The 17,970-nt window shown below is 53.3% G+C and overlaps 2 protein-coding genes across 3 annotated transcripts; both read right to left on the reverse strand.

Moving 5' to 3' along the window:
• Positions 1-774: 774 nt before the first annotated feature.
• On the reverse strand, positions 775-11,847 carry LOC133212587 (uncharacterized). The gene is made up of 7 exons (XM_061354204.1): positions 11,420-11,847; positions 10,941-11,114; positions 10,510-10,665; positions 10,135-10,236; positions 9,747-9,849; positions 9,355-9,414; positions 775-1,040 (listed from the first exon to the last, which is right to left on the reverse strand). The coding sequence occupies exons 1-7, from the start codon at positions 11,519-11,521 to the stop codon at positions 775-777; spliced, it is 963 nt and encodes a 320-aa protein (XP_061210188.1). The 5' UTR covers positions 11,522-11,847.
• A 2,909-nt stretch (positions 11,848-14,756) lies between these two features.
• On the reverse strand, positions 14,757-16,002 carry LOC133212543 (maestro heat-like repeat-containing protein family member 7). 2 transcript variants are annotated; one of them, XM_061354105.1, is made up of 3 exons: positions 15,927-16,002; positions 15,650-15,770; positions 14,757-15,331 (listed from the first exon to the last, which is right to left on the reverse strand). In XM_061354105.1, the coding sequence occupies exons 1-3, from the start codon at positions 15,983-15,985 to the stop codon at positions 14,936-14,938; spliced, it is 576 nt and encodes a 191-aa protein (XP_061210089.1). In that variant the 5' UTR covers positions 15,986-16,002; the 3' UTR covers positions 14,757-14,935. The 2 variants fall into 2 exon arrangements, with proteins under 2 accessions (XP_061210089.1, XP_061210088.1); XM_061354104.1 differs by having other exon boundaries at positions 14,757-15,770.
• Between the last annotated feature and the right edge of the window lie 1,968 nt (positions 16,003-17,970).

A 17,970-nucleotide genomic window follows, 5' to 3' on the forward strand; every position in this document is an offset into this window, starting at 1 on the left:
CCAGTGCCATGTCCACTTGGCTGAAAAGAGAGAGAGGGGGAACTGTGAGACGTGGGCGCTGGGAGCGCTGCCTCCATGCCTTGGGCAGGTGGACACAGACCTGTGGAGCAGAGGCCCGCAAGAGGGATGGAGCCCTGGTCTGCAGGAGCCAAACCAAGGGCTGAGCACATACATACCTCATATCGGCGAGGGCAAGCATGGCTTCCTGCCGCACGGCTGTGCGCAGGTGGTCCATGGGCTCCTCTTCCACCAGTGCCTGCAGAACACAACCGGGATGGGACCTGGTGGCCACCAGCACCAGGCTCTGCCCCCAGCCCAGCACTGGCCCCCGGCATGGCCCTGCTGCAGGGCTGCTCAGCGACACGCACATCCCCTCAGGCAGCTCAGTGTCTGTCCGTGCACGTTGGTCCCCGCCCTCCCCCTGCATGGGCCCTGTGTGTCCTCACAGTGTGCTGGCGCCTGGCAACTTGCCCCCTTCCCCAGAGCAGCCGGGTGTGCCCTCACCTCGATGTTCTTTGCCACCTGAAATCGGTGATAGAACTCCTTCAGTTCCTGTGAGAAGCCCTCATCTCTGGCAGCCTCGCTCAGGGTGGAGATGGTCTGCAGGAACTGGATCTTCTGAGCCTCCTCCTGGGCAGCGGGGAGCAGAGACACAAACGGGCAGTGTGAGAAGGGGCCAGCAGGACTGGAACAGTGGAGCTGCAGTGCTGTGCAGGAACCCGGGGGAGCAGCCCCTCCCAGCCAGCAGCCCTGGCAGTGGAGCCGGTGGCCCCGTCAGGAATCGCAGACACTGCTACCCTGGAAATGGCTGCAGTTACCTTCACTGAGCTCTCCAGAAAAGTCTGGATGAACTGCATGCACGCAGCGTGTTCCTCCATCATCCTCTTCAGACAAAGGTATAGGGTGGGGAATGAAGAATGTTCCAAGAAGTGTCTCGGCACCGCGGGGCTGCTGGGGCAACAGGGAGCAATGTGGGCTGCGCTCAGGGGTCTGCACCAGTCTTGCGCTCCCGCTCTGTCCCGTCACCGTCCTGCCGGACACTGCCACGAGGGGTATGAGCCGTTGCCTTTTATAGAGTGGCCGGGGGGGTCACCAAGGGCGCGTCACAAAGGGCACCATGGTGGGTCATAAAGGGAACGTCACCGAGGGCACCACGGTAGGTCATAAAGGGTGCGTCACTAAGAGCACCATGATGGGTCAGAGAGGGCATGTCACTGAGGGCGCCATGGTGGGTCACGAGGGACATGTCACAAAGGGCTGGTCACAGAGGGCACCATGGTAGCCCACCACTCAGACTATAAGGGACAGGGTATTCCTGTGAGGGGCACAAGGCCTGTTCTCCCCTGGTCACTTGAGTCCCCTTGGGGTGCCCTGAGCCCCATGTTTTGCTCACGTCATATGGGGTCTTGTTACGGCAAGATAACTGGCATGTGTCATGATGTTCACAGCCAGACTAGTCAAGAGGTGTCAAAAAGACCTTGAGTAGAACTGCACGTGCACGATTCAGTTCAACGTGTGTTAAACTGAAAGAGAAAAAATTCTAAGGCAATGTTTTTCACTTGCTTTTTCTGTTTTTCAGTTACAAAAAAGCAATGATTAGGCTGCATTTTGTAGGAAGAAAATAACTGCCAAAAGCTTCAGCTAGATTTTGAAAATATTCTGTTTCTCTGGATGATAACCAGCAAGTTTTCTGCAGCAATGAGCTCTGCCATTTAGACTCGAGGAAAAAACGTTGCTTGATACTAAGATGTTCTGGACTAGCAGGTGTCAGTTGAATGTGATTTTTGAAAGCATAAGGAGTCTTTTTGGCTACACAGCTACAGGTTGGGCAGAGAAGAGATTCAGAGCAGCCCTGCAGAGAAGGACTTGGGGGTGAAGGCTGATGAGAAAATGAACATGAGCTGGATTGAGTGTCCGCTTGCAGCCCAGAAAGCCAACCACATCCTGGGCTGCATCAAAAGGAGCGTGACCAGCAGATCAAAGGAGGTGATCTGCCCATCTGTTCTGCTCTTGTGAGACCTCACTTGGAGTATTGTGTGCAGTTCTGGTGTCCTCAACATAAGAAGGACATGGAGCCGTTGGAACAAGTCCAGAGGAGGGCCACGAGGATGATGAGGGGACTGGAGCACCTCCTGTATGAAGACAGGCTGAGAAAGTTGGGGCTGTTCAGCCTGGAGAAGAAAAGGCTGCGTGGAGACCTCATAGCCGCCTTCCAATATCTGAAGGGGGCTTATAATGATGCTGGGGAGGGACTCTTCATTAGGGACTGTAGTGATAGGACAAGGGCTAACAGCTTAAAACTTAAAAAGGGGAAGTGAAGATTGCATATAGGGAGGAAGTTCTTTACTATAAGGGTGGTGAGGCACTGGAATAGGTTGTCCAGGGAAGCTGTGAATGCTCCATCCCTGGTGGTGTTCAAGGCCAGGTTGGACAGAGCCTTGCAGTGACATGGTTTAGTGTGAGGTATCCCTGCTCATTGCAGAGGTGCTGGAACTTGATGCTCTTAAGGTCGTTTCCAACCCTAACTATTCTATGAAATAAAAATGGTGTGCCTAACTTCCCCTTCCTTGTTTGATGACTTTGTACTTCTTGGTCTTCTGTTTATTACTGAGTCGAACTTAGTATGAGCAGGAGGATGAGACTCAGTCTGGGTAGTGCTGCAGTAAGACCTGCTATTTTCCCAGAGCACTGGTTCTTGGCAGGAGAGCAGTGTCTGTCTCACCTCTGGGACCTTCACTTCTGCCTTCTGTTGATACTTTTGAGGCTGGTAATTTTGAGCATTTTCACACATATGTGTCGCGACTGGAAGAGGGCTGTTGCCCCATCAGATATTTCTTCAAGCTTGTGGACCAGCCTCTTCAAGTCAAAATCACCATAGGCCATAGTGCTGGCAACAGCACCATTTAAAAACTGCATCCAAGCATGGCTCTGTTTTGAACCTGAGCTGGGCAGTGGTTTGACTACAAACAAACTTTACAGACCTCTCAAATACAGCTTGGTCCCTGTGTCTATTTGATTTGGTCCATGCTGTTTTCTAAAGCAGTACAGAAAGAAGCTTCTTTGATCTGCATGCCCTGAAGACTTACGGTTCCAGGAGCTGGATTTTGATCTTGTGCCAGGAGAGTAACTTTGTAAATACTCTTCCATGGGGTAGCTTTTACTCTGCCTGTAGGATTCCTTTGTACCACTACTGGTAACAATGGATTTGCTGCTAGCTCAGAGTACCTTCCAGAACACTGTAGCCAGTCTGTATTGCTTTTGGTATTTCAAGAATCAAGTCATTTCCCTGAGTGTTCCTGTGATTTACAGAAGCAGGTTTGAACAGATGTAGCAATAGGGCTCAGTTTGAGTTTGAAGAGCTTACATTGATACAGAGCAGCTATTTGCATTCTTATCAAAATAATAAAATACGAAACTTTCTAGAAGTATATAATCTTCAAAATGGTTCCTAGAAGATATTTTGAAACCCCTAGAAGATATTTTAATGTTAGCATGGGCACATGTGACGATTTAACAAGTTACCTTGAGGTAAGAACCTCGCATTTGAGGAGCCACGTTCAGCAGAGCATACTTTGAGGAAGCAGCCACCCCTTCTGGCTTGTGGGGTCTGTTAGCAACACTCAAGCCCCAGATTAATCTGTATTGTGAGTAATGAACAGAAGCAAAGCAAAAAGACTGTGCGTAGAGTGGGAAGGGAGGCTTAACAAAACTTGGTAAATTATTATTATTTTTTTCCTGATCTTCTTTCTAGTGTAATGGCCTCTGATATTTCCTCCCAATGTAAACACCCCACTGTCAATTGGACATGGGTATGGTGCTGCTTTATAATAAAATTATTTAGGGAGAGGAATTGAAAGCTTTTCTTAGTCTTAATTTCTCTCCCTTCTCTGCTCCAGTCACCCTAAAAGAAATAAGCTCAAGCCAGCACTGTGTCAGCAGCTTCCTTGTCATGGAGGAGCAAGAGGAGCAGCAGTGGTGACACAGATGTAGCTGGGAAGCTGAGCTGGTGAAAAGCAGGTACAGGAAGAGCAGATGGTTGAAGAAGTACCAAGGGAGTGTGTTCACAGCTGGGTTTTCTTAGTGCTCTGTTATGTTAGTGTCCTGAAATGTTCCTGTCTATGCCAGCAGCTGTGGGTGGGTGACGGGGGTATAGCTGCGCTGGGACATGGAACTATTCCAGACATGTTGGTCCCACCTGGAACTTCACAGCCAAACATGCACGGAGGCATGTGAGTATCATGTTGGACTGGAGTGGGGGGGAAAGGATCACCTGATTGTGGAACTGGTGATCTCATTGTGTGTGGTGTTTATTTTCGGTGTTGGTTCAGAGTTGTCTGGGTGCTTTTGCTGTTTTCCAGTCAATAGTAAGGAGGATGAAAGCATATGCAGAATATGTGGCCTTCCCTTTGTTTTTCTCCATGCTCTGGTCACCCTTGTGTTTTGAAAAACATTGCGTGCCTCTTTGCATCGGAAATCACCATGGCCTCACGCAGGTGGTGTATTCAATAAGCCAGTCAAATTTTGTTATTTCTACACCTGTATATGGGATGCCTGAAAAATGTGACATGCCCGTCACATAAATAGGAAAACGGCTCTTGTAGGGGACTTGAGTGTAGCTGAAAGCCTCATCCAAATAACACTGTTAGTCACCTGCATATAGAAACATTTCAGTGCCACCCAAGTTTGGAAAACGTGGTTGCAACTAGCTTCCACATGCTGGATAAATGAATAGATACCAGATATTGTCTTACACGTTTGAGTCTTTTAGTAAAATCAATCTGCGACACAAATATTCTACAAATGGCAGTTGTGGGTGAAAGCCTGCATATGTGAAGATTAGTATTTACACAGGAACAGGGCTGGACCTGCACAGGAACAGGGTTGGGGTTTCTCTGATCATCTGAAGTTTCTGGTATTAGTAAAAGCCAGAGAGGTAGTGTACGTCATTGAAGATGCAGTTGTCAGAGATGGAATACCACATACTTTTAAGCTCTGGCTACTGTATCAGTAAAAGCTGAGTTAATTTTCTTAAAAAGAATACCTGGTAATACAACAGACTGATGACATCCGTTTTAGGCATGGATAATAATTAGGCACTCTCAAAATCCATATTTTCATTATAAAAATCTATGCGTTATATTCTGTGTCTGGTTTGGATTTTTTAAATGCAAAACCAGATTGCTCCGTGTGAAGTTCATACCTCTCATTCCTTGTAGCTTGCTTCATCTCTAAAACCTTTCTTCCTCTGACCTCTTACATAGGTTTTTGAAAGCATAGTAAAAGGGCTGGTTAACAAAAGAAAGTAGAATACAAGTTAGTGTGTTGCCATGAGTAGGCATTTAGTGTCTATCTGGAAAAGTAAACCATTGTGTTGAGGGGTTTGTTGTTTTGTTTTGTTTTTAAGTATCCTGTTTATTGTTTGTGGATCGTTGGGAGTGTAGCATCCAGACTGCAAATTTGACATGGTTAACCTGGCATTGCTGGTTCACTATTAGAGTACAAATTCTATGATTGGAATGAAACTTTAAATTCCCATTCTTTAGAGAAACCAAGTTCTCCAAGACCTTATTTTAAGGCACAAGTGAGAACAGAAAACAGTAACTTACTTTGCTCAATATAGGTTTCATGTGTCTGGCAGTTACACCCTTTAGTCACTTGTCAAAGGATCATGGGTCTGAGGATAATAACCAAATGGGCCAGTTCTGTTTGTAGAAGCTGTCTGTGCTTGTTGCAGCTCTCTAGCAGAATCTATTGTGAGCTGTGTAGGTGTTTTCTCTGACTATCAGAATAGTAGACTACCTGAGAAATGGAGCTCAGTCCCATTTTTATAGTACACAGTAGCTACTAACTGGCACAGCAGTTGCACAGGGCCCAAGTCTTCATGTAGTCCTGCAGTTGTTTTGCTCCATAGGTGCTTAAACTCTGCAGATATACTGTAGCACCTCTCAAAGTGATAATGGACTAAGTGTTAAGAAACTAAAGTTGAGATACTGTGGTGTTGGACAAAATGAAACATGCACAGTGTTTAGAATCAAACACAGGCTAGGCTGGAAGTAATACTGACATAGAAATACACAATGTTCATGACTGGACGGAACTTAGGCACATCACTTGATTTTGTCTCATCAAATGCGCTTAAGTAATGGTCTCGTGTGTGTGTGTGTGTGTGTGTGTGTGTGTGTTTTGTTGGGTTTGTTGGGTCCTCCCCCCTCTGGAAAGCAGATGAAAAGAGGTGAAGAAGTACAGTCCTAATACTTGGGAAGGGGGATTGCAGAGATCTGCTCCACTTCCTTCCCTGGCACCTGCCTCAAACGAATTCTGCCCCTGTAGATCTTAAGGGATGAGAAGGAAACGTCTGGAGGGACTCACTTCTATGTGGTTTTGCTCTGGCTAAAGCTGACCCAGCAAGAGGGGAAGATCTCACAGTGGAACAGCTACTGTTTTCTTCTGGTGTCCTCAACATAAAAAGGACATGGATCTGTTGGAACAAGTCCAGAGGAGGGCCACGAGGATGATGAGGGGACTGGAGCACCTCCTGTATGAAGATACGTTGAGAAAGTTGGGGCTGTTCAGCCCGGAGAAGGCTGCATGGAGACCTCAGAGCAGCCTTCCAGTATCTGAAGGGGGGCTATGGAGATGCTGGGGAGGCACTCTTCATTAGGGACTGTAGGGATACGACAAGGGGTAAGGGGTTAAAGCAGGGGATGTTTAGATTGGATATAAGGAGGAAGTTCTTTACAGTAAGGGTGGTGAGGCACTGGAATGGGTTGCCCAGGGAAGTTGTGAATGCTCCATCCCTGGCAGTGTTCAAGGCTGGGTTGGACAGAGCCTTGGGTGACATGGTCTAGTGGGGAGGTGTCCCTGCCCATGGCAGGGGGGTCGGAACTGGGTGATCTCAAGGTGCTTTCCAACTCTAACTATTCTGTGATTCTAAAATCCCGTTGTCCTTATGCAGAGTAAGTGACAGGAACAGATAGTGGTGTTCAGAAAAACACAAGCTGCGAAACAGCAGGTCTAGGAAATATCTCATTTTCATACAACCGGCAGTATGATTTAGAGGATACATGAGGATGACTGTCTCTAAACTTTTTATATAACAGCAACTAAAAGGTGATATCCTTGTCCACCTGAGCTCCTTACATCTTCCCACTACTACAAACACTTTTGCAACAGGAGAGCTGACCTAAAGCTTTCAGCCAATTTAATAGATTTTGTTTAAAGTTCAGAATAAGATGAGACTGATACCATTCTGTTAAACAAGTTATAGTGATGGTATTTCAATACAATGACACAGTCACTTCTGCATCGCAACTATGGTGTGACAACAGGGCTACAACTTAAAGGGGGGGAGACACATCACAGTGTGAAGATGTGGGGTAAGAAAAATAATGTTTTTCTGTGAAAGAGGCACTAAATAGTTGATCTGGACAAGATAAGCAGATAGGGGATCTACAATTCTGGCTACTCAGGACTGCCTCAGGCAAGCAAGGACTTGTACTTGCATTTTAAGCGATCTCACAAAGGACTCCTTGAGTTTGGCTAGAGCTAAGGTACAGCGCATCAAAACCTACTCACCTTTCTGATCTAGTCCTGGTTCCAGTCAGAATATTTTTGAATGCTTCCAGCTCTTTAAGCCCCTAATATGTTCACATTTTGAACTCATACAGAATAGAAAAAAAAACATATATCATGCTGGCAGAACACACAGTTTGCACGTGTATTTGTATTCATTTTTCAAGCTATTTGTATTTCTTTTCACCTAGTGAGGGCTTAATGGTTTCACCATGAATACTTGTCCATTCACATGCAAATTTAGCATGCAGATAAAATTTGACAATTTTTTCCACAAAGAAGAGATTGTATTTTATGCTGTGACATTTCTGTTCTTTATTTCCTGGAGTGTTAGACACTTCTAAAAGGTAGAATAGATAAATTTGGTATGGAAACGTTCATTTCAGAGGGAAGTGTGCCTTTTTCAAAGCGAAGGGAAAATATTACAATAACTAAGAAAATAATTAATAATACTTAGCAATTTTAAACTGTCTTTCTTCCAAGTGTCTCAAAAGCGTATTGCAAAGAGTAGCCAACACTGTGTCTCTAACACCCCCCACCCCACCCCACCCCCCAACAAAAAGGAATTTCTGCAGCAAAGGGAAAGCTGGTGCCCGTAAGAGCATGTACTATGATGCAGATGTGAGAGAAGGAAGCACACAGAAGCACTGAAAGCACACAGAAGAACTGAAAAAGTGCCTAAGCATCTGAGAGCCCCTTGAACAAGATCTGCCTAAGCGAACATCTCCAGGGAAGGCACATTCCTCAGTGGATCAGGGGCTCACGGCAGACAGTGGCATACAGTGGAGTTTTCTCGAGGCGGGGAAACCCAGGCGAGCACCAAGTTCTGCTGGGAATCAGGTGGGGCCACCCTAAGCTCCTGCAAAAGGCAGCGCTGGGAACACAGAGAACAGGGCATAGAAGGGTGTGCAGGGAGGGCAGGCACCTCTTGGAAGGAGAGACATTCCAAGGCCGCCTGCACAGGTCAGGGCACACATGCCACGTAATCCTCAAGGAAGAAAGGTGGGCACTTATCAGAGAGCAAAGGCTGCGGCTCCAGCAGGGTGACCTGCACCATCTACGTTGGTGGTGGCCAGTGCCTTTGCTTGGATGGAGTGGCTGAAGGGGATGCCTGCAGTGGAGGAGGTTGTGAGGCACTGGAACAGGATGCCCAGAGAAACTGTGGATGTGTGGCCCTGACTTCTGTGCACTCTGTCAGCGGTACTCCCAATGACCATGGCCGGGCCGATGAGGGTGGCCGGGGCGCAACCGCTGCCCAGCAGCTCCTGACTGGCCTATCCACGCTGCGTGTGAAGGACACCATGGCCTTGGAATTGTGGTTAAAACTTTAATCAGAAAGACCCATTTTCTTAAACAGGGCTTAAGTGTTGCCTGGCTTTTCAGAAGGAGCAGCACAGCGCCCGCCGGATCCATCCCCGTCTTGGCTGCTCGTGTAAACAGGTGAGGATGTGCATTGTCTGAGCTGCCAGGCATGAGATCTGGGGTTCGTCTTCTCTTATCAAACCATGGAGGGCTGCAACAGAAGGAAAGAGAGCAGAGCTCAAACCCACCAATCTGCAGAGGCCAGCAGGCATCCCTTCCAGACCATGCCAGCCCCAGCCATCCCTTTCCCCGGTCAGGAGGCGCAGGTGGGGCAAACGGATCACGTGGAACCTGCTGCTCAGGAATGCAACAAATGCCCCCGAGATGTTCCCTGGAGCAGGACAGGGCATGGCAGCACGCTGCCCAGGCTCTGTCCCCTGCCCCACCAGCCCCAGCACACACAGCACTGTCCCTGCTTACCTTCCCAGACCTTCAGAAGCATGTCCCTGCTGTTGTCCTTCAGGCACCGCGCGGCCAGCCCTGTGCAGAGAGCTCCATCAGACCCACTGCTGCCCAGCACGCTCCCGGCAGCACGGCCCCGCCTCTGCCGGTTTGGCTGCACCCCTTCTTCCCCTCAGCAGGGTGACCCCAGGGAAGGACAGGACCCAGGGGGAGGTGGCACTGAGCAAGGTGCCACTGAGCCCCGCTGCGAGGGCAGGGGTTGGAGGGGGAAGCACAGATCCCCTGGCTGCACAGGCCTTGCACGGGGCAGTCGATGCTCTGGCAGCCACAGGGCTGCTCCTCGCTGCCAGTGCAGCAGATGGGACTGGGGCCAGGCTGCCAAAAGAGGGACTCCAGGGGCTGCGGCTTACCGATGAACCTCACGGCTGCCAGTCTCACGCTGACCTGAGCGTGCTGCAGGTAAAGCAGGCTCTGACCCACGTATTCTTCAGCTCTGCTCTGCTCCTGCTCCAGCTGGAAAGAGCACAAAGGCCCAGGGCTGACACAGAGCTTCCCCAGTCACCTGGGCTGTTCTCTCCTACCAGCACTCCACACCTCCCCTTGTTCCTCAGGCCGCATGCATCTCCCAGCCAGGAGGCCTGTGGGGCTGAGGCTCAGAGACAGCCTCAGGCAGAGCAGGGTCTGGAGCTCCTGAGAGCCCCCTGTGCCACCACCAGGGCCCAAATGGGCCTCCTGCAACAACCTGAGGGTGGGGAGGTGAGAGGACCACCCTGTGTCCAGCCTGGGACTTGTCCTCACCAAGAGCTCCACAGTTCTCCATCTCTCCAGTGTCTCCACATGGGGACTTAGCCCTTTGCATTTGAGCACCTTCGCAGCTGCCCAGAGGGCTTCCTGAGGGGCCTGCAGGGGGGGACAAGGATTGTTGAGGTTGTGGACAGGGATAGGGACCCAAAGGCCTGGCCCCCAGCACTTGCAGGGACAGTTGGGAAGCCCCTGCAGACTCCGCTCTTCAGGCCTTGGTGGTCATGCCCTGCTGCTGAGCCCTGCTGGACCACGTAGGGCAGGTGTGGGAAATGTCCGTGTCAGCTGCTCCTGCCCTCCCTGATGCCCAGGCCACCCCTGTGGGCTCAGCACGCCCTGCCCCGCACCACTGCTTAGGTTTGGAATCTGTACCTTGGCCACGCTCTCCATCTCATCACTCATGTGCAACACGAGTGGGACCAGGCTCCTCCGCACCTGCCTCTGCATCTGCCGCTTGTCCTTCCAATCCGCCATCTGTATTATGTCTTTGAAGAGGCAGATGGAGAGCTCTCGTATCTGGCTGCACTCCTGGTAAGGAGGAGGACAGGAGGACTTCAGTAACAGCTGCTCCCTGAGCCAGGGCATCAGCGTGGTTGAGGGGAGGGGCCTCAGGTCTCCCAGAGCCATCAGCCTGTGAGGGAGCAGCTGGGCTGGGATGCAGAGACCAGAAACCATCCCCACGAGAGCGCAGGGGCATGAGGAGGGGCATAGCCCTGAGCAAGCGCTGTCGCCAGGCTGTGCTGCCAGGCAGTTGTTCTTGCAAAGGGCCCATCAGTGGGACTAGGTTTCCACAGCAGCCTTACATCATCAAAGAGATGACGGAGCTGCCCGGCCAGCTCCAGAGCGATGGAGCTGGCCTGCTTCTTCAAATGACCCATCACGTTTCTGAATATGAGCAGGGCCCTCATCTTGTCGTCACTGTGGACACTGTGCAGGATGTTCGTCAAGTCTGGCAGCATGACCAGTATTTTCCTTGCCTGTAAGAAGCACAGAGTTTCTTTCTTGTGAAGTGGTGAAAGACCACCCAGGCCAAAATGCTCTGGCCGTTAAGCAGCAGCCTCCCGTCTGGGTGCATGGGAAGTGGCACAGGAATTCCCGCAGCAGCCTCCAGGCAGGCCTTGCCCGTGGGTGCACTGAGGGGATGGGGGCACGTGAGGGGACTTTGAGGGCATTTGGAGCCGTCACCCCAGCTCCCGACTCCCAGCCCAGGTCAAGCCACCGCGTTCCCCACTGCCCAGCCCCAGGCGGCCAGCATGGCTTCACTTGACTATGCCCTGCTCACCGAGTCAGGTGACTCTGACAGTGTGACGAGGCCATGGAGCAGCATGGAGAACAGCCTTGGAGGCAGCAGCAGCTTCCGGATTTTGTACACCCCAGCAAACATGTTTGGTGTCACATGGCTGGAGGCCAGCAGCTGAAACAAAGATGGCAGTGAGAGACCGACCAAGCCTGCAGGGCTCTCCGCACAGTACAGCCCCTGGGTCCCACTGGGGCTCAGGGCAAGGGCACCGGGGATGGAGAGCGTGTCCTAGGGGACACTCAGCGCTTGTGGGACACACCACACGCTTGTCTGTGCTGGTTCCGCCTGTGCAAGCAGAGCACTGCCTGGGCAGACAGGGGCTTTGTGCACCCGCACCCAGACAGCGTGGCCCTGCGTGGCTGGGGCAGGGGAACCTGGTGCTGGGCTGGCCCTAAGGGGCTGTGTCCTCCTCTGTGACCATTTGGGGCAGGTGGCAGGGGAGAGGGCCGTGCCTGTTTTCCTGGAGAGGCAGGCACGGCCCTGAGCACGAGCAAGGACCGGGCTGGTTACTCACAGCCAAGAGCTGGATGCACGCATCCACGCTGTGGGAGCTGAATCTCCATTGCACACTCAGGTAGTGGAACCTCATGTTCAGCTCCCTCAGGACGTTCTCCAAGATGAGACGCCGGGACAGCAGCACTTCCCACATGGCCATAGCAACACTGCAGACACAGAGCACTCTGTCGGCAGGGCCACCCCAGCCACCACACGGTGCCTGGGCCAGTCCTGCAGCAGCCAGGCTGTCCTGAAGCCCTGGCCCTTCCCAACCCCTTGCTTGGAGTGCCCGGGTCCCAGCCTGGGCAGGCAGGAGGCGGCTGAGATAGTGTTCCCCATGGGGTAGGGAGGAACCTCGTGCAGGGACTCGGATCTGGCTTGGCCAGCTTTGGCTACTGCAGGCCTGGCCAACCCAGCAGGGCTGGAGAGAGTGGTGGGGTTCAGGGCCCTGCTCCTCAGGGGTGCCCTGTAGTTTTCTGTGAGCCCCCAGGCCCCTCTCCCCACACGGAACAAACCCACAAGGGCTGTGGGGGTCAGTACCTGTCACATGCTGGAGACAGATGCACAAGTCTCAGGATCGCAGGCGCTGGCCACTGCTGTGCCATCTTTAGAAGCAGCATGTCCAGGGCGTGCTGCGTCGACGCTGTGTTGATGTGCTCCAGGTTGTTGTAGATGCAGGTAACGACGACTGGCACCTGGAGGGCACACGAGTGAGGGTGGTGCTGCCACCAGACTGGAGCCATTCCCTCAGCTGCCACTGAAATGGCCGCCCTTCCCGTCCTACTCTGCTGGCATGAAATGGCTTCAAGGTGCCTGAGGCACCTGCGTGAGGGAAGGCCCGATGTAGGGAGGAAGAGTGCCTGAAAGGGCTCAAGGGCAGGGCAGCCACACGCTGCTTACCTCTGTCAGCCAGGAGGCAGGATCTGTCATGGCCACATCCACAATGCTGATCAGTTCCTCCTTATCGCATATGCATGAGTCTCTCATGGCCTCGATGGCCTTGAGAAGGATGACCGTCTTATCAGGGGGGTGGAGGTATTCCCCAAATGCCTGCGGGAGGAAGGAAGGCAGGGAAGACGTCTCACACCGAGTGCCCTGATAGTGCTGCTCAGCAGCTGCAGTCGCTGCGGGGTGGAGGATGAGGAGAGAGGGGCCCAAGGTGAGGGAGGAGGGCTGGCGCCGTGGGCATGGTGTGCTGGCCCTACAGAGAAGCAGGGCTTCCTGGTGGCCAGGAGAGCTGGAGCTGCTGCTGGGACACCGGAGTGCAGCCCTCTGGAGTCCCTGCTCCAGAGCAGCAGCAACCCTCTCACCAGGGACAGTGAGACCATGCCAAGCCCGCTGGTTCTGGGCCCCTTTGCTCACACCAATCTCCTGCTGATGTCCTGGACAAGGCCCAGCAAGGGAGAAGCTCATTACCTTGACAATGCTCCTGGTGCTGCACAGGGAAAGCCAGGAGGGTTTCCTGGCTTTCCTTTTGCCGCCACGCAAAGGTGTGAGGAGATGCTTTAGGCTGTCCTCTGGTGATGTCACACCTAAACAAGAGGGGATCACAGAAGAGTCATTAGGACACAGCATTGCTTGCCATCAGTGACGGCTTTGGCTATGGGGACCATGGAACAGCTGGGTTCTGAGAGGTCCTGAGAAGAGTGGGAAGGAGAGCAGCACAGAACTGGACTTGTGGTGAGCATTCAGCTTCTGCAGTAAAACGATAGCTGGGATGCTGTGGGAAAGCAGCTGTGAGGGCCAAAGGAGGTGAGGGAAGAGGGCAGGCTTTCCTGGACAACTTCCAGCAAGTACAAAAGGAATCCACTGCAATGCTCGGGGAAACAAGCAGGACTACGAGGAGATGTCTGCGTGTGGAGGGACGCAGCCCGACACTGCTTCTCTTACATTTTTCCTGCTGGATGACTCTGAAGAGGTAATGAAGAGCATCCAAAGCCTCATGCTGGATCTCCCAGATCTTGCTAGTCCAGCAAACAATGAGATGTCCCAGCAGCTGTCCCAGGAGGCGGTCATGGATAGCGTCGCCGTGGGAAGAGCTGTTGTCATCTCCAAGCAAGCTCCAGACCTGGTCAAGGGAAGCAGGATGGGTAGAAGGGCTGAGAGGCAGCAGCTGCGACAAAAGCCCTGAACGGAGAGTCTGCCCCGGGGAAGGATCCTGGCAGGTCAGAGCTCTGCAGGGCCCTCCCAAAGCACCAAGTTGGGCAGCAGGGCAGGGAGAGCTGCCAGGCCTGGGCCCCCGCCATGCTCCTTGGGCAGTGCTGTCCTGCACAGGACCGGGGCCCGAGATGGCTCCTGGCAGAAAGGGCGCTGGGGAGGGAAGACCGTGGGAAAAAGAAAGAAGCCGAGACCCTTGCCCAGGGCAGAGCCGTGCTGAATGCCTCAGGCATCTCAAACTGCAGGCTGATGCCCACGGTGGGCAGGGAATGGGAGACAGCCTGGCTGGAGGGTGCCTGCCTCCTTACCTGCACTGAGGAAGAGCTGTCCATCAGATCAGCCAGCTTCCCAATCCTCACCACGGCCCTTTCGCATGCAGCTGCATTCTTAGTGTCGGTGAAAGGCAGCAGCAACTGGAAGGAGAGAAAGTGCTGCTGTGCCCTGGGAACGGGTGCCTTTGCCAGCAGCAGCAGCAGCCCTGCTCAAGTCCCGACTGGACCCATGAAGTCTTTGTGGCCCTGAAGGGAGGCAGATGCCAACCCAGGGTAGAGTCTGCTTCTTTCTGTGCCCTCCCCAAAAGCACAGGCCTGTGTCCCCTCTCCATGAAGGCTCAGCTCTTGGGCAGCACCCTGCCAGGGGTTGGAGGGGCTGCAATGGGGGAATGGGCATACGGCTCTCTAGGAAGCCAGGAGTGCAGAGCGTCAGGGCTGGGCTCCCTGTGCAGGAGAGGCAGGTTCCAGTGGGTCTCTGCCCCAGTCAGACCTGGGCAGAAAAGCAGGAGGGACTGCGAGGCAGGGGAAGAAGGACAGCACCCGCAGCCACTGCTGTGGTGCCTGAGGAGAGGGGTCAATGCTTCCCACTCCTTTGGTGCGAGGAAAGCTCTGGGGATGGAGCTGGCCCAAAAGTGCCATGGGCTGGGCTTTGCCATGGTACAGAAGGAGGCTGCAGAGGGGAAATGACGCTGACTGCAGCCAGGGTCACGCTGCTCCTGGAAGAGCACGGTGGGCCATGTCTGGGTCCCCCAGGGGAGCTGAGCACCCTTCCTGCGGTGTGCTGTGTGCGTGGTGCTGGGGAGGACACCGTCCACTCCAGAGTGGACACTCCTGTCCCTCCAGGGTGAGCAACAGCCCCTGCGAACCCCACTCTCTGCCAGTGCCGCACCTGCAAGATACTCTTCAGCTCCCCACAGCCAGGGGAGCTGAGCACCAAGCTCTGCAGCAGGATGTCCATGGCATCCAGGGTCTGCAAGGAGGAGAAAGGTTGTGTCAGTCTTTCTGCAGTCCCTCTCTCCCTAGGGACGGGTCTAACTCCCCCCGCCAGGGGAGGACACCCCTGCCACCTCTGGTTGGCTAAGGGAGGCCTTGGGGCAGACAAGCTGCGGTGGGCAGAGGAGCCAGTCCAGAGGCACTGGACATGGCGAGGCCCAGGGGAAGGAGACGAAGGGACGAGGGAGGGAAAGCAAAGCTGACACCCTGCCGTGCCTTGGATCTCTGGCTGTGTCTCAGCACGTGGCAGCCAGGGAGCAGCTCTGAGTGCTCCTGACAGCACAACAGCACTTACATCAAAGTAGAGGGAGCTGTCTAGGCCCTGCATGTCTGTTTTAGGAGGAAGCAAGAAGACACTCCTGAAGCAGGCCTCTAAAAGGCTTTCCTTCATGCCCCCCAGTGCCATCTCCACTTGGCTGAAAAGAGAGAGAGGGGGAACTGTGAGACGTGGGCGCTGGGAGCGCTGCCTCCATGCCTTGGGCAGGTGGACACAGACCTGTGGAGCAGAGGCCCGCAAGAGGGATGGAGCCCTGGTCTGCAGGAGCCAAACCAAGGGCTGAGCACATACATACCTCATATCGGCGAGGGCAAGCATGGCTTCCTGCCGCACGGCTGTGCGCAGGTGGTCCATGGGCTCCTCTTCCACCAGTGCCTGCAGAACACAACCGGGATGGGACCTGGTGGCCACCAGCACCAGGCTCTGCCCCCAGCCCAGCACTGGCCCCCGGCATGGCCCTGCTGCAGGGCTGCTCAGCCACACGCACATCCCCTCAGGCAGCTCAGTGTCTGTCCGTGCACGTTGGTCCCCACCCTCCCCCTGCATGGGCCCTGTGTGTCCTCACAGTGTGCTGGCGCCTGGCAACTTGCCCCCTTCCCCAGAGCAGCCGGGTGTGCCCTCACCTCGATGTTCTTTGGCACCTGAAATCGGTGATAGAACTCCTTCAGTTCCTGTGAGAAGCCCTCATCTCTGGCAGCCTCGCTCAGGGTGGAGATGGTCTGCAGGAACTGGATCTTCTGAGCCTCCTCCTGGGCAGCGGGGAGCAGAGACACAAACGGGCAGTGTGAGAAGGGGCCAGCAAGACTGGAACAGTGGAGCTGCAGTGCTGTGCAGGAACCCGGGGGAGCAGCCCCTCCCAGCCAGCAGCCCTGGCAGTGGAGCCGGTGGCCCCGTCAGGAATCACAGACACTGCTACCCTGGAAATGGCTGCAGTTACCTTCACTGAGCTCTCCAGAAAAGTCTGGATGAACTGCATGCACGCAGCGTGTTCCTCCATCATCCTCTTCAGACAAAGGTATAGGGTGGGGAATGAAGAATGTTCCAAGAAGTGTCTCGGCACCGCGGGGCTGCTGGGGCAACAGGGAGCAATGTGGGCTGCGCTCAGGGGTCTGCACCAGTCTTGCGCTCCCGCTCTGTCCCGTCACCGTCCTGCCGGACACTGCCACGAGGGGTATGAGCCGTTGCCTTTTATAGAGTGGCCGGGGGGGTCACCAAGGGCGCGTCACAAAGGGCACCATGGTGGGTCATAAAGGGAACGTCACCGAGGGCACCATGGTAGGTCATAAAGGACAGGTAACTAAGAGCACCATGGTAGGTCATAAAGGGTGCGTCACTAAGAGCACCATGATGGGTCAGAGAGGGCATGTCACTGAGGGCGCCATGGTGGGTCACGAGGGACATGTCACAAAGGGCTGGTCACAGAGGGCACCATGGTAGCCCACCACTCAGACTATAAGGGACAGGGTATTCCTGTGAGGGGCACAAGGCCTGTTCTCCCCTGGTCACTTGAGTCCCCTTGGGGTGCCCTGAGCCCCATGTTTTGCTCACGTCATATGGGGTCTTGTTACGGCAAGATAACTGGCATGTGTCATGATGTTCACAGCCAGACTAGTCAAGAGGTGTCAAAAAGACCTTGAGTAGAACTGCACGCGCACGATTCAGTTCAACGTGTGTTAAACTGAAAGAGAAAAAATTCTAAGGCAATGTTTTTCACTTGCTTTTTCTGTTTTTCAGTTACAAAAAAGCAATGATTAGGCTGCATTTTGTAGGAAGAAAATAACTGCCAAAAGCTTCAGCTAGATTTTGAAAATATTCTGTTTCTCTGGATGATAACCAGCAAGTTTTCTGCAGCAATGAGCTCTGCCATTTAGACTCGAGGAAAAAACGTTGCTTGATACTAAGATGTTCTGGACTAGCAGGTGTCAGTTGAATGTGATTTTTGAAAGCATAAGGAGTCTTTTGGCTACACAGCTACAGGTTGGGCAGAGAAGAGATTCAGAGCAGCCCTGCAGAGAAGGACTTGGGGGTGAAGGCTGATGAGAAAATGAACATGAGCTGGATTGAGTGTCCGCTTGCAGCCCAGAAAGCCAACCACATCCTGGACTGCATCAAAAGGAGCGTGACCAGCAGATCAAAGGAGGTGATCTGCCCATCTGTTCTGTTCTTGTGAGGCCTCACGTGGAGTATTGTGTGCAGTTCTGGTGTCCTCAACGTATGAAGGACATGGAGCCGTTGGAACAAGGCCAGAGGAGGGCCACGAGGATGATGAGGGGACTGGAGCACCTCCTGTATGAAGACAGGCTGAGAAAGTTGGGGCTGTTCAGCCTGGAGAAGAAAAG

This window comes from Neopsephotus bourkii, unplaced genomic scaffold (assembly GCF_033783945.1).
Source record: "Neopsephotus bourkii isolate Nb327-2 ecotype Australia unplaced genomic scaffold, CSIRO-AGI_Nbou_v1 NB_718, whole genome shotgun sequence".
Lineage (NCBI taxonomy): Eukaryota > Metazoa > Chordata > Aves > Psittaciformes > Psittacidae > Neopsephotus > Neopsephotus bourkii.